The 14,712-nt window shown below is 34.6% G+C and overlaps 2 protein-coding genes across 3 annotated transcripts; one reads left to right on the forward strand and one right to left on the reverse strand.

Moving 5' to 3' along the window:
* The first annotated feature begins 3,404 nt into the window (after positions 1–3,404).
* LOC109007573 (PP2A regulatory subunit TAP46-like) lies at positions 3,405–8,801 on the forward strand. 2 transcript variants are annotated; one of them, XM_018987304.2, is made up of 9 exons: positions 3,405–3,631; positions 3,740–3,862; positions 4,808–4,894; positions 4,986–5,090; positions 5,355–5,516; positions 7,277–7,312; positions 7,414–7,485; positions 7,846–8,126; positions 8,348–8,801. In XM_018987304.2, exons 1-9 carry the CDS (start codon positions 3,551–3,553, stop codon positions 8,595–8,597), a joined length of 1,197 nt encoding a protein of 398 aa, XP_018842849.1. In that variant the 5' UTR covers positions 3,405–3,550; the 3' UTR covers positions 8,598–8,801. The 2 variants fall into 2 exon arrangements, with proteins under 2 accessions (XP_018842849.1, XP_018842850.1); XM_018987305.1 differs by lacking the exon at positions 3,405–3,631 and having other exon boundaries at positions 3,749–3,862; positions 4,785–4,894.
* Positions 8,802–11,364: 2,563 nt separating this feature from the next.
* LOC109007574 (phytolongin Phyl2.2-like) lies at positions 11,365–12,723 on the reverse strand. Its single transcript, XM_018987306.2, has one exon. The coding sequence runs from the start codon at positions 12,427–12,429 to the stop codon at positions 11,653–11,655; it is 777 nt and encodes a 258-aa protein (XP_018842851.1). The 5' UTR covers positions 12,430–12,723; the 3' UTR covers positions 11,365–11,652.
* Positions 12,724–14,712: the final 1,989 nt, after the last annotated feature.

Genomic DNA, 14,712 nt, shown 5'->3' on the forward strand with positions numbered 1-14,712 from the left:
AAAATAACTTTACAATATAACGTATCAAATTAAGCCGTGTCAATTTCTCATGAGTTTACTTTTGTAATAGCATATATGAACTCAAAGCAATTAAGCTCATGACGACTCATGTTCTTCAAGAACAAAGTGTTCAAAAGATCAATAGGATGATAGTTTGTTGTATGGGGAGAGAGATCAACTATTTGACTTTATGACTCGATATCGCAATACAAATTTTCTCTCACAAGGATCAAATAATTAGGATTTTTGAATTAGTTATGTGAAATAATTAATTGAAAAGTGCTACAGCAACAAAAAATATTTCATAAAAATAAACTTAAAAACTTATATATTTTCATTTAATATGTTAGATTTATTTTAAAATAAAGTAACTTTACAATTTGACGTCTAACATTAAATAATTCTCTAATTTTATTAATTTAGCTTCTAAGCTAATCATATAAATTTTATGAGAAAGGACAATGCTGGGGTCTGGTGACCCTTGCACTCTCGGTGATCCTTGCATTGTATCGATAGTAAAAATTGTATTTTTTTTTCAAATATTTTTTAAAGCCCTTTAAATATTTTGAAAAAAAAAATCATAAATTCATTAAAAAATACTATCTTAACTATTAAGTAAAAAAACAAATCGGTATTTTCCTAGGAGAAATATAATGACCTAACAGTAAAATCATGTTGGACGAGATTATCCTAAGGCCTGGTTTGGATAGAGATATGATTCTTTCTCATCTCACCACATCTCATCTTAATATCCAAACATTATAAACACAACTACTTTTCAATTTCAAATCTTCAACTTTTTTATCTAATTATTACAAATTTCTCAAACTTTCAAATAAAACACAAAAAAATAATTGAATTTTTTCAAATCTCAAAACAAAAATTATATTCTAACAATATTTTCACTTTATAATATTTTTATTCAACATTTTATCTCTCATTTTTCAAAACTCATAAAATATTTTTAACTCAAACAATTTCTAACTCATCTCATATCAACTCAAATATTTCACTATTATTTACAAAGCATCTTAATTCATCTCATCTCAATTCATTATTCAAACTAGGTCTAATCATACCACAATATAAGTTGGTCTATAGTTTATATTATATTTTTAGAAAAATTTTACATAGAATCCTTATACCACATACTTTCACCTAATTAATATATGATTTGTCATTTTTTTTTATTCTATCTTAATGCTTAAAGGGTGATGCTATTCAGTCTCATGTATTTACCCTCTCAAAGTTACCACTATTGCAAATTGCACTTTTTTTTTTTTTTTTTCAAACATTTCTTAAGCATCCTTAAGAACCATTAAAAAAAAATTAAAATATTGAACGGTAACTTTGAGAGGGCAAAAACATGGGGCTAAGTATCATTTTCCATGCTTAAATATGTGTCTAAATATAAAATGATAAAAATGACAAATCACATATTAATTGGATAGAAGTATATGACGTAAGACTTCCTCATAACATTTCTCATATTTTTACTCTATTCGTGTTATTAACGGTCTCTGATTTTCAATGTTATAATATTTCACTGATTTTGATAAGACAAGATTATATTGGAATGCTAATAGATTAATGGAGTATTTATATGATATAAAGTCTCTTATATTACTATTATTGTTGTTATTATTACTTTTTATTCTTTTATCCAAGTGTAAAGACTTAGGTTATGTTTGAGTAGTGAGAATATTTGAGCATACATCCATGCGATACATGCGATACATGAGAATAATATCTCCATTAATTTGACTCTTAGAAAATTAATGTCTCGATTGAAGCATACATCCATGCGATACATGCTAGTAATTTCTGATTGGCTAACTTGGATATGGATGCCACGTGCCAGCCAATACACATGGCCTAACGTTATTTTTCTAACGAAAATTTGACGGAGTTGTGTTTTCAAGTTTCTTAAAAGAGAAATTTTATTTGTAATCTTGAGTGAGGATTGTATGTTCAATTTTATTATTTAAAATGTAAAATGAGAAAAAAATTATTTTAAAAAAGATGTTATTGTAATTTTAAATTTTTTTAAATATAATTGTATAAATTTATATGAGTAGTCCATATTTAAAGATTGTATATAGACTAACTCTTTCTTAAATGTAAAATGATTTATACAAGTTTTAAATATATAAATTTTCCACAAGTTTTTATAAAAAAAGTAGAATTTATCTTGAAAAAGTATAAAAAAAAATTATTTTTTATTAGTATGACTTATTTTTTCACAAATGATTTCTACAAAATTTATCTATTTGAAATTTCTACCTAATATTACTCTTCTTAAAATTTAGTTATCATTATTGCATAGATTAAAAAAACTAAGGACTTGAATAGTAAAAATATGAAAATTCTAAACCTTGGATTTCAAATAAAAATAATGTTATTTTAGAATTTGTACGCCATATTCCATTCACATGATATAATTTAATTTATAAATTTAAATTTTAAAATTTTAAAATTTATTATTCAAATCAAATTATATCGTGTGAATTTACGATATAGAAGCCTTATAATAGAGTTATTCTTTCGGATAAAACTTAATCTCGTAAGCTTTAATAAATTCTAATGTGAATATTATATAATTCATTTTTCTGATATTGTCGTGGCACGACGAGAAATACTAAAATGAAGATTTACACCATCAGTAAAGCTATAGAGCAGCCTACTGTAGCACATCAGCCGTAGCACACCTGAGCTGGTTTTTTTTTTTTTTTTTCCTCTACACACCGAGCAGCTCACTGTACCACATCACCAAGCATGTCCGTAGCACATCGGTTGATCTACACGTAAGGTGTGTTGCAGCTGCAGCCAACAGTAAGCTAATGTAAAGATTTATTCTTTACACCATACAACTCTCAATTTAATAAATATGTGATTTCTGTTTCAAAATAAATAAATAAATATGTGATTTATTATTTTTATTAATTAATTTAAATAAATATATATTTAATTATTAAGATAAAATAATAAAAATAATAAATTACATATTAATTAAGTGATTATAAATGATATAAAATTTTTATGTAAAACTTCTGGTGGTATAAATCATCATCTTTTTCATTTCCGATCTCATGGATCTAAAGACATTGTAGTACGATTTCACTTGTGATTTATGTTTATTTGTTACGTGGCAATATTTTACGGGAGACCGCGATAGACGCTTGTGGACGCTTCTACATTTAACATGGAATAGACTAACGTACGCCGATAATTTAAGTGCGATTTGAAGGATGAAGCAAGATGAAATGAAAATTAAAAATTAAATAAAATATTATTTTTAATATTATTATTTTAAAATTTAAAAAAATTAAATTATTTATTATATTTTATATAAAAATCTAAACAAATTATAATAATAAAATGAAACAAAACGAAACATTTTGACTATCTTCTTCAACTCTTCCACTATAAATAACCCCCTCTCTCGTAATTCCTCCCCACGATTTCCTGTAATTCTAATTTCACCCCGCCACCCTCTTGATTCATCGCTTTTGTAGGGTTTCGATAAGCTGACCGGTGCGTGATTTTCAAAATGGAGGACGTCCCTCTCCCGGTCCTCTTCGAACAAGCCCGTAAGATCCATTCAACTGCGACAGAGTCCGGCGCCGACCAAGTATGTTTGTCCATGCTTTTAATTCCATTCGTTCTTTCCTCTGGGATTTTAAATTTAGGGTTTTTTTATTTGATTTTGTGGGGGACGGGAAAATTAAAAACAAAATAGGAGCTGGTGCGGAAAGGTTGCGAGGCTCTGAAGATATGTGAGGACATGGTAAGCAAGTTGGGGCTTTTCTCAGCGAATGAGACAAAGGACGATATCAGCACCACCAATCTTAAGTATCTCTTGGTAAGTTTTGGTTTCCGTTTTATAATTTTTTTCTTAAATTTATTCGTCGGATGAACTGGGTTTCCACCAGTGGTATATTTGGTTGCTAGGAAAGAAAAGGGGAGGAGAAGAAAGAAGAGGGAAAAATCTGTCTGCCTGCGAATAAAACTTGTGAAGAGAATAAATGTGTGTTCTTTTAGGGAGGTTAGTATTAGGGCTCTGTATGGAGAAATATGTTTTACTTAAATGTAGAATTATACTACTACTGCCGTCTCATGGAAAGGTTGGGTAGCTCTGTCTTCATAACGCTGAATTCAGAGGAAGAAGTATATTGCATCATTAGGTGGTCATCTAGTAAATGGTGGCTTAATTCCAATCATGGTCACCCTTAAGGAACGTGCACGCGTTTGTTTGAAATTATTGCTATGGGCTTCACTATGAATTTATCTTTCTGTCTGAAATCAAACATAAAAGCACAAAGGGCTCATGCTTATTTTAAGGATTTATCTAAGTGTGCCCTTAGTCCATAGCTATTTGAAGCATTTTGAATGGACGAGACCTTTGATTGAGAACTTTAGATGTGATGAACTAAGGCGTCTTAGATTTTTGAGGTTTAATAATACCTTCGAAGAGAGTATGGGAGACAAGCTGAATGATAATGGATTGGAATAGCTTTGCATCTTGGTGCATGATAGCAATCATATATCGTTTGCAATTGGATTAAGATTATGAATTTCGTTTTACAAATGTTGTAACTACCTATCAAAAAAACAAATTTTGTAACTGTGGAGGATGGAAATTAATTTTTTTTGGGGGTTTAGTTGGACTGTAAATAATCTTTGAATGCTTTTCATCACATTTTTCATGGTGGTTAGAATTACTGCTGATATTATTGCAAACTCAATAGTTCTTAATGAATTTTGTTCCATTCTATTTTTGGCAGATTTAATGAACTCTTGCCTACAGGTTCCTTTTTACATCGCTGAGTTGACTGAAAAGATTGCACAAAGTGACAGGATACTGATTCTTAAGGCTTCCCAGGAAAAATTAAAGGTGAGTGCTCTTAATTACCTAGAGAATGGTTCAAATCTCTGTTAATTTGAGGTTTACTGTTGACACTTATTCAAGGAGTGAACGTTTCTAGGAATTTATATCATTTTGTGAGGCAATGGAACTTGTACCAGAGGAGGAACTGGAAACATCTATAGAAGGAGGTTCAAATTCTCTTGTTGATCGCAGGGCCCAGAAGGTAGAATTATTTTTCATTTAATACTGTTTAATCTATGAGAAACATGAATTCCAATGCTCAACCCCCTAAAGGTTCAAACCATATGTGATTGTGCTGTTAAAACTTTTATATTTTCTCTAACATCAAACTTGCATGCACAATTCAAGGTGGAGATTAAAATGTGAAATGAAATCTTCTCTTTGTGATATAGTGCTTAATCTTCTTCCTTATAAAATAATAAATAAATAAAGATATGGTGCTTAATCTCATTGTGCCTGTATCTAGATTGCTCGATTCAAACGCCAAAGAGCTGCAGAATCGAAGTTGCTGGAAATAAAGGAGCGAAAGGAGCGACGTGGGCGTTCTAGTAAAGCAGCTGCCTTATCAACTCCTGTCGAGGCAGGAGAGGAAGATGTGCTGGATGATGATGTAGAGGAAGAACGAGAGGTTAGCTGATTGGTGATTTCAGTTGTATAGGGTTGTGTTACCTGCACTCCGTGTTATATGTTTCTTCATATCATGAGTGCGTGGACATCCCTAGCATAAATGGAACTAATGAAATCTTCAATTTGATGACATTTGTGTTTTCCTTTATTGGCTCTGGATGTCTAGAAAGTCTCAACTAATCCCGAGGGTGCACAGGCTCTCAACAAGGAGTTTCCACAAGTGCACCTTGGGTAATTCAAGAGGAAAATTTTTAATCCAATGGGCCCTAGAAATTATTTGCACCTAAGAGTTCAAACCTTAGATCTAGAGGGAGCATACCACCAACACCAAGGCTGCCACCACTTGAGCAAACTCCTAGGGGTTAATTTGACGACACTTACTTTTAGTTGACCTTTTACTAAGTCATAATCTCCCCTGCCACAAGATAACAAAAATGGTGAAAAACACATTTCACCCTGAAACCTGCACTTTGCACCACAAATTACTAAAACCGACACATTGTGCCCATCAACTACTGCAGATTTGATGGAGCGTTTTACGTTTTATACTCTAAACGACCAAAACTAAAACATGCACTCACTAACTATTGTCAACTGTTCAATAGCACCTCTATCAAATCTGACCATTAAGATGGCGAAAAGTAGGCGCGGTTTTGAGGGAAGGAAATGTGTAGCTGCCAGATGGAAAATGATTCCTTTGTGTTTAATGTGGTGTCTTTGGCTGGAAAGGAATGAGAGATGTTTTGAAGACATAGCGTTCTTTTGGAGATCTTCAGAATTTTTTCTTTTCTACTTTGTGTTTGTGGGCTAATATTTTTCTAAGGAATGATGGTAATGTACTGAATCTGTATGTCTTTTTTCCCGCTTTCTAGAGTGTAGTAGGTATTTCATTTGTATACATCCTATGTACTTGGGCTGTGCCTATTCTTGGTGATAAGATTTCTTATTAATTATAAAAAATAAAAGATGGTGAAAAGTGGGCGACATGGCATAATATTGACCATCGTACCTCCTTAATGGAGGGCGCTATTCGATTGTTGAGAGCAGTTGGTGGATGTGTCAATTTTGGCTCTTCAGGGTATAAAGTGTGAAATAACTGGTAGGTAAAGGGTGAAAAGTGTGTTTAACAAAAAAAAAAAAAAAAAAAACCTTCGTTTTTGTTGTATTGGTTCTAATTTTCGGCAAAAAAGCCCCCACCCGATGTTCCCCAAGTGGGTGAACTACCAATAGCAATTGACACTTATTATGCACAGTTCCCTTATTCCCTAAAAGCAAAAACAATTTAGCTGCACAGGTTCTAATTATTAGCTTAAATTCTGAATTGTTTTAGTGTGCTTTGTATTTCTGCCTGATTGGGTCTTGTCCCATAATTGTCACATCATGCCTTGTTGGTTATTTTTCTAGATTCTTGTGCTATCTGATGTACATATTTTATCTGAACATATTCCTGGTGCAGTCAATAAGATTGCAAGGTTTTTTTCTTGAATGATTGTATTTTAATTTTTCAATTAAATCGAGATGGTTTAAGAAATTGCTTTTTCTCCCAGAGTGCAGAAAGTCACTTTGTTTTCTCTACCTAGCAGTTCCACAAGTAGCCTGATTTGCATGTTATGTAATCAAATGCTGTAAACATTAAAAACTTTATTGGACATATGATACAATATGCCTGGGACATTTTGTAAATGCCAATGACGTAGTTTTCTTGATTTAGGTTTCAAAGCTATTATATTTCACTGAATTGATCTTATTCTCCTTGTGCAGGCCTGGCTTACTGCCATCTCTTTGGCAATCTGTAAGGTTGGTTTTTTTCTTGAATTTTTTGTCCTCTATAATCTGCCCAGTTCAAGGCTTTGCTTTTTTTGTTCTTATTAGTCTTTATTTCATGTGGCAATTTTCAGGCTTTTGATCTGCTGGAAATGCTCAAGAAGGAGGAAGAGATTCTCTCTGCTATAAAGGAAAAACAATCAAAGGTATTCATGTGGTTGGTGATAGTTAGCTACTCTGCGATTACTCATAATCTAATGAGTTGCTTTTCATTCAGATACCAGAAATTGTTTAGTGTGTTTGTTATCCGTGATGGAGACAGAATTGTGGTCTGATTATATGGATATCTAGATAGATATGTATCTGTTCACATAGTCTTTTTTTCTTTCCTCTTTCCTCCTTTATTATTAATTCTTTTTTTGGTGGGGGGAATTTTGCAGTGTAGTTGGTCAAATTAATAGATTATCAGCTTTATGCAGTTTACAGTTACTCATAGGACCCCCGTTTTGTATGTTGTTTGTTGGTTTCTGTACATATCTCTCTCACATGAACTCCATGTAATTCAGGATGGTGACAAGGAGTTCTCTCAAGATGTTCTTGATGATCGCACCAAGAGAGCAGAAGCTTGGCATCGTGATGCTGCAGTTCGAGCTCGGTATACCAAACCTGCAGAACCTATCACATGCGCTACATTTGCACAAGATGTTCTAGAAGGGAGAGCAAAGGTGTCACAGGCACATGACCACAAACACCAGCCAATGATATTTGGACCAGCAAGTCTTGTGGGTGGAAGCCTGACAAGTGAGAGGGAAAGGATGGCAGCTCAGGTTTTCCAACCTTCTTTTAGGTATGTTTTTATTGCCTGATGAAAATTCATTTGCAAGGAAAGATAGCCTGGCGGTACTCTCTGCTTATGTTTTGTTTGGGAGGGAGGAATGATTGCCGAGATTTCCTCATCTCACTATTATAATTTATGGAAATACTCGACCTCTGCTTAGCAATGATTTTTTTTTTTTTTTCATTTCAAAGACGTCATATTCGAATGCTAAATTAAATGTTTTGTTGTAGGTTGCCAACCATGAGCATAGAGGAAGCGGGTCTGAAAGAGATGGAGATGATGAACAAATGGCAAGAGCGGAATGCAAAAATGATGGAGGAAGCCAATTCCTCGTGGTACAAGGACAATTCGAAGCAGAGGCCAAGTGAGGATGATGATGAAGATGATGATGCTGCCCAAGATAAGGCAAGAGCTTGGGATGACTGGAAAGACGATAATCCTCGAGGTGCTGGCAATAAGAAGCTAACCCCTTGCGGGTAAATGTGGCCGGCTGTCACCTGTAATGTAATTTTTTTGTTCACAGCTAATAACTTGATACTGTTTTACAAACATTTCTCAAATTTTGGCTGATTGCTAGTACGAGTTTTGTAGTTGTTGTGGTACTGTTTGGTCATTGGTGAATAGATTTATTGATGTATAAAAATCTAGATGATCATGAGAATATAACGTTTCGTTGTTGGATTAGCACCTGGTAAGCATTTCTCAAAGACGGAAATGGGTCTAACCGGATCGTTAGGTATCGCTGCTTCAGTTCATCTCTCTTGTTTGGATTGTTCAAAGGCTGCTTATTTATTTTGGCAATTTTTTTGACATATTGTAGCGAGAATTGTTATAAACACAAAGAGATTATATAAAATAAATCTACAAACTGATGTGGCTTTATAGAATCCATTAGATCTATTTTATAGTAAAAATAATTTTACAATCTGACGTACCACATCAACTCACATCAGTTTGTAGATTTATTTTTCTGTAATCACTTTGTGGCTAAAGTATTTTCCTGTTCAAAAATACATTAACCATAGAAAAATATCAATTAAATAGTTTTTTAAGCAGATGAACGTACATAATGATTGTGCCAAAACACATGAATTATATAAATAAACCATTTAGGCCTTTGCTTCTAGAGTTTATCTTCTTTTTGTTGAAGTCCTCTCTCCTTAAATTCAATTTCCCTACATTTGAAGTTTATCCTCTTTTTTGTGAAGTTCTCTCTCCTTCTTGAACAATTGGTTCGCCTTCTCTTGCAGTAGTACTAAATCCTCAGCCTCCATCTTGCGCTTCGAATGGTTTTTGCCGATGTAAAGGTTTGAAACGGATATGTACATGTGCATTTTTCATGAACACTGTTACTACTACTGAGTTGTACTTTGGACATGCATAGAATTATTTTCTGGGGATTTTTTGGGGTTTGAGAGAGAATTTGAGCGGTGCTTTAGACCACACCAGAGCATTGTAATGTGTTGATGCCATTACAGAGCTACAAAGCACAACATTACATTTACTGTATTGCTGTGAGAATAAAGAACAATGCCACCAAGAACAACAAGAATAACAACACGAGGGCTTAAATAACAATTTCATCAAGAGGATTATAAAAGTCACATCAACATCCATTCAGTATCAAAAGAAGGAAAATGATAGACATTAAACCCATTTAAATGAGGCACATTTTTATAAAATAACTTATAAAAGTAACGTCACTTTACATAAATACTCTTATTTTAAAATATGATTGTAGAAATGGTTGTAAAAAAGATTGTTCGTGTGTCATTACTCTTTTAAATGACCACATCATCGATTATTATGTCGTTAAATGTTCATAAATTCGGAAGGTGATATCAAAAAATATAATTTGAAATTTTAAAGGTCAGAGACACTTACACTTTTTTTCTTATATACCTAATTATCTTCTTTGAAGTAGTAATCGAAGAAAACCGCATCCAGAAAATTCTACAATTAGATTATTAACAGAATATAAGTAAAACAAAATTAGAAATTAGTAATTTCCAGGAAATAGGATCCAAACAGAAGTTTAAAGTCAACCAATATTGGCAAAATTCTAGTAATTGTATAACTAAACTTGGATGCTTGGATGGATCAAAGCATTGAGGACATGTTTTAACAAATTTCTATTATTAGCTATTATGATCAAAGACTCAAAATAAAATCATATAATAATTTAAAGATTTCACTTTGTGCTCATCTAGCACCAGTCAAAATACCATATGATCCCTCATGAAACACAAAGTTTTCGCTTTTTTTTTTTTTTTTAAGAAAGATTCTATCCAATCCTCCTCAAGATACTATTCCAATATATCGAACTAAAAATTATTGAGTGAAGAGTCGGAAGGGAAAAAACAAAGGGTGAAAGTTGGGGGACAAGACAAGAATATAAAAGTTTCAAATGAACCAGAAGAGTTTTTTTTTTTTTTTTGGAAGTGGGGGGTTTCAAATTCCAGACCTCCATTTTGGAGGCTGGAGGTTATGTCAACTAGAAGAATATAAAGGTTTCGAATGAACCAGAAGAGTTGCTAAAAAGGAAAAGGAACAAAAAAAAGAAAAAACATAAGCCAGATAAATGAGTTGCTTGGCTTTGTGACAATTTAAAAAGTAAAGAAACCTCTCCTGCACAAGAGAATGCACCTACAATCTTGAAGTTAGCTTGTTTGCCATTTTCTCTGTGGTAAATATGCATTCAAGTTTCATGGCAAGAGGGTTTATGCATCCAATTAGTGGATGAGAGGTCATGGGTTTTAATCTCCATAGACACAATGTTGAGGAAATGACTCGTATTCATGGTCCATGTCTGTCCATCTACTTGAACAAGTCTGTTACAGATTAGGGAATGCTTGTGATTCTCCATCGTCTAGCTCCTCTCGAGGGACTCTCAAATGATTATAATCACCTCCATGTCATCCCCTCCTTACCCATTTTTTGCCAAAGGAAAAAAATACCCTAATTCTTATCATCCTTAAAGGAAAGTGCTATAGACACAAAGGAATTACACAAAAGTAAACTCACAAACTGATATGACTTCATGTGTTCCGTCAGATCTACTTTATGATAAAAGTAACTTTACAATCTAATTTATCTTATTAAATCACGTCATTTTGAGATATTACTTTTATGCAATCCCTTCGTAGCTAAAGTATTTGTCATCCTTAAATCAGAAGGCATATTTCCTACTCATATTGCCAGAAGGCAAGTCTTCAAATGAAATAAATCATAATCAAAAGCATGCAATAGAAAGAGACGCCCCGTATAAATGCAATTCCTGCACAAGTAATATCTACAGCTATGTGGTTTGACACATTACAAGAGAGCAGCTAACATTAATGAGAAGTATAACGAGCCCTATATAACTTGCCTTGAAATTCATCAAAGATTTCATGAAGAAAACCAAAGCAAAATCAATAGATGCAATCGACAACACTTACTTAATATACGTCCCCCACCAGAGAACAACTGCTCGTGAAAGTCTTTGTCATAAGTCCAGGCCACAAGAAAAAAGAGCTTAAAAAAACACCGTAGTTCAACCTTCAATGCACTTGAACCCTTGGCATACCCACAACCATATCACGAACAAAACCGAGCACACAAACAAGTCCAGCAACAACACAAACCAAACATGTTTTCTCCAAAGTTGTTTTGCCTTTTGCCGATCATTTGCGGAGCCCTTTTGAACTGGCAACGAAAAATCCTTGTACACACCACTATTAACATCTTGAGCGACATACACCATATTTTTCAATACATCGTCACCTTTAGCATCTCCATTCATCTTCTTCTTCTTCTTCTTCTTCTTCTTCAAGCTTTTGCATGGATTTGAGCGAAGCAGCGTTGTAATGGCCATCTCCATCCCTTTAACCGAGTCCAAGCTCGTATTCCGACTAACCTTGGGTTCAGTCCCGGGAGAAACATTCACCATGCTCAAATTCAACGTCGTTGTTCCGCGAAATATGGAATCGCATTGCCTTTGAAGGCAAAGAGAGTTAATATTATCCAATCCTTTTAAAGCCCCGCCTTCGACAATCTCCTCGAAAGAGCCTTTTAGGTGCTTTAGGAACCAAAGACCATCTGATTGTGCCAAATCCTCATCGAATACAGCAAAATACACAAAAGGGTCTTGGATCAAGAACGTGTAGGTTCGGCTTCTAATGGTATGAAAGAACATGGAGTGGTGAGGTGGAGATTTCTCAATGCATTTTATAGCTAAAGGTTCGAGATCGGGTTCTCTGGTGAATCTGGCGAGTATCGTGGTCCCTCTGGCAATGCAGGTGTAGAGGATGAGGTTCGGATCGCAAACCATTTTATGGGTACTCAAGGAATAAACTCGACGATGGAATTTGGGAAATGGGATTGATTTAAATTCGGGTAAATTTGCATTGCAAATCTGAGCTTCTTCTAATTGGGATTTCCCTGATCAATCAAAATTGAATTTGTTTCAGTGGACTCCAATTCTAGCGCAAAAGGAAAAATCTTGAATCTTCCTGTCTCAAAAAGAAGATTAGTCCTCTCTCTCTGTCTCGGTCAATTCTAGGGGGAGTCGTTGAAAAGAGGAGTTGGATCCATTGAAGGCCACTGCTGAGGAAGGAAAAAGAAACAGAATAACTAACTGCCTAGGTGGAATTGACCCCTTCTAGCCTCTAGGTTTGGTCCAATCTAATATTTATTTCTTCAAAAAATCTACACAACCTCCACACACCACACTTTTTTTAATTTTTATTATTTTTTTTCTTTTATCAAATATTTAATATATGAATAATGAATAGAAAAATTGAATTAGTTTAAAAAAAATGAACTCAAAAAAAATTTAAAAAAAAATATTAAAATTTTAAAAATTTTTAAAAAATGTAATGAGTAGAGGTTGGGAGGTTGTATAGTATTGCTCTTATTTCTTTACGTGTATTTCTTCCGTCTCACGAAAATTATTTTTATTTGTAATTCACATTATTTTATTAAACGAATGTCTTATATTTAATATTGGTGCGCAGTTTGGTACGCAAAATCACTTGTAAGAAGACTTTTCCATATATATATATATATATATATATATTCTGGAATAGTATTATAAAAATAAAATAAAATATCAATATCTCTTTTCATTTTTTTAAATAAGCAATTGTTTCATTAGAAAGAATTGGAAGAGAAGATGCATGAGGAGTGTGTGGGAGTCTCCAACAGTCACCCCATTACAACTAATACATCACTGAAGGAAAGAAAGGTCCTGGGATTTGATCGCTACTTGTCCTCGTGTTTCTTGAAAAACCTAAGAGGGGGAGCTACTCTAAATGGTGATTTTTTTACAATATGACTGACCAATTGTGACAAGTTGTGCAGTATTCATCTTTCGCAAGATCTTCGATAAGGGAAAACATTAATATATCTGGATAAATAAGAACAGGTGGCCCAGATTGACGGTGGCCAAAAAAGCTCTTTTACGATTGCGCTAGCATGTGGAACACAACCGCAGTATGTGTTGGGGTGGGGTGAGTTAGCTTCGAAAATGTTGAATCTGCCAGTACTGTGCATGTTGTCTTCAGAGGAGTGGTAGCACAGCGAGCAGACTGCAGACTATGCTGCACGTGAGGTGCATACGTTAAGGCAGCAGATCATACTGATGTCAAGCTATGTAGAAAGAAAACCATAGGTTTGAATTCCATTTTATTTCGGTCGAAATGGCAAAAATGTTCATTTCGGTAAAATACCTGGTATAGTTTACATCCTCATTAGGGGTAAACAGCAGGACACCACACTTCGTTCGCCCTCCCTCCACTGCTATGCCTCACTTGGGCGACGCGAACTACCCCACCGGTCACATGTAGGGCGAGGGTGCCCCGCCTGCATCCCACACAAGCTACGAGGTCCTGAGCCCAACCCAATATATATATATATATAATCGTTAATAAAATGACGTCGTTTTGGGGTTAGATTTAAGTTAAACCTAATTCCTCATCCCCCCCACAGTCTCTCTTTCTCCCTCTCTCTTTTTCCTCTTTAGTTCTTCTCTCAAAGTCTCTCTCCCTCTCGTCGTGTCCTCTCCTCCTCCTCCTCTTATCCTCCTCTTCTTCTCCCTCCTCTTCTTATCCTCCTCTTCAGCTCCTCCTCCACTTTTTCTTATCCTCATTCCTGAAGCACTCATGGTCGTGCGGTCGTGGAAACCCACAACCATTCGTGGTCGTGGGTTTGCAAAGGGAGACACGGCCACAAGTGGCCACCGTCGTGGTTCTTTGTAGACTTAGATCTGTTTTACTAGTTTAGGACTTTTTTTTTTGTTATTTTATGATTTGTTGTAGATTTTGTTATGGATTTTTAGTTTGTTTGGATTTGGTTTTAGTGTTTTCCGGTTGTCTACACCGTGGGAGGGCAGTGGGCGAGGGGCAGACAGACTAGGGGTCCAATCCACTCCTCAGTGTCTAGACGGGGGGCCCCGCCAAGCAAGTGCGAGGTCGGATTCTGGGGGCAAACCCCCCTCCCCCCCAATGCGGGTAGCACCCAAATCCTCATTTCATTTTGTTCCAAATTCTAGACCAAATTCTAGACCATTCCTACTAATTCTAAACTACATTCCCTTCTAAATTGTTTTAATGGT

This window comes from Juglans regia, chromosome 16 (assembly GCF_001411555.2).
Source record: "Juglans regia cultivar Chandler chromosome 16, Walnut 2.0, whole genome shotgun sequence".
NCBI lineage: Eukaryota > Viridiplantae > Streptophyta > Magnoliopsida > Fagales > Juglandaceae > Juglans > Juglans regia.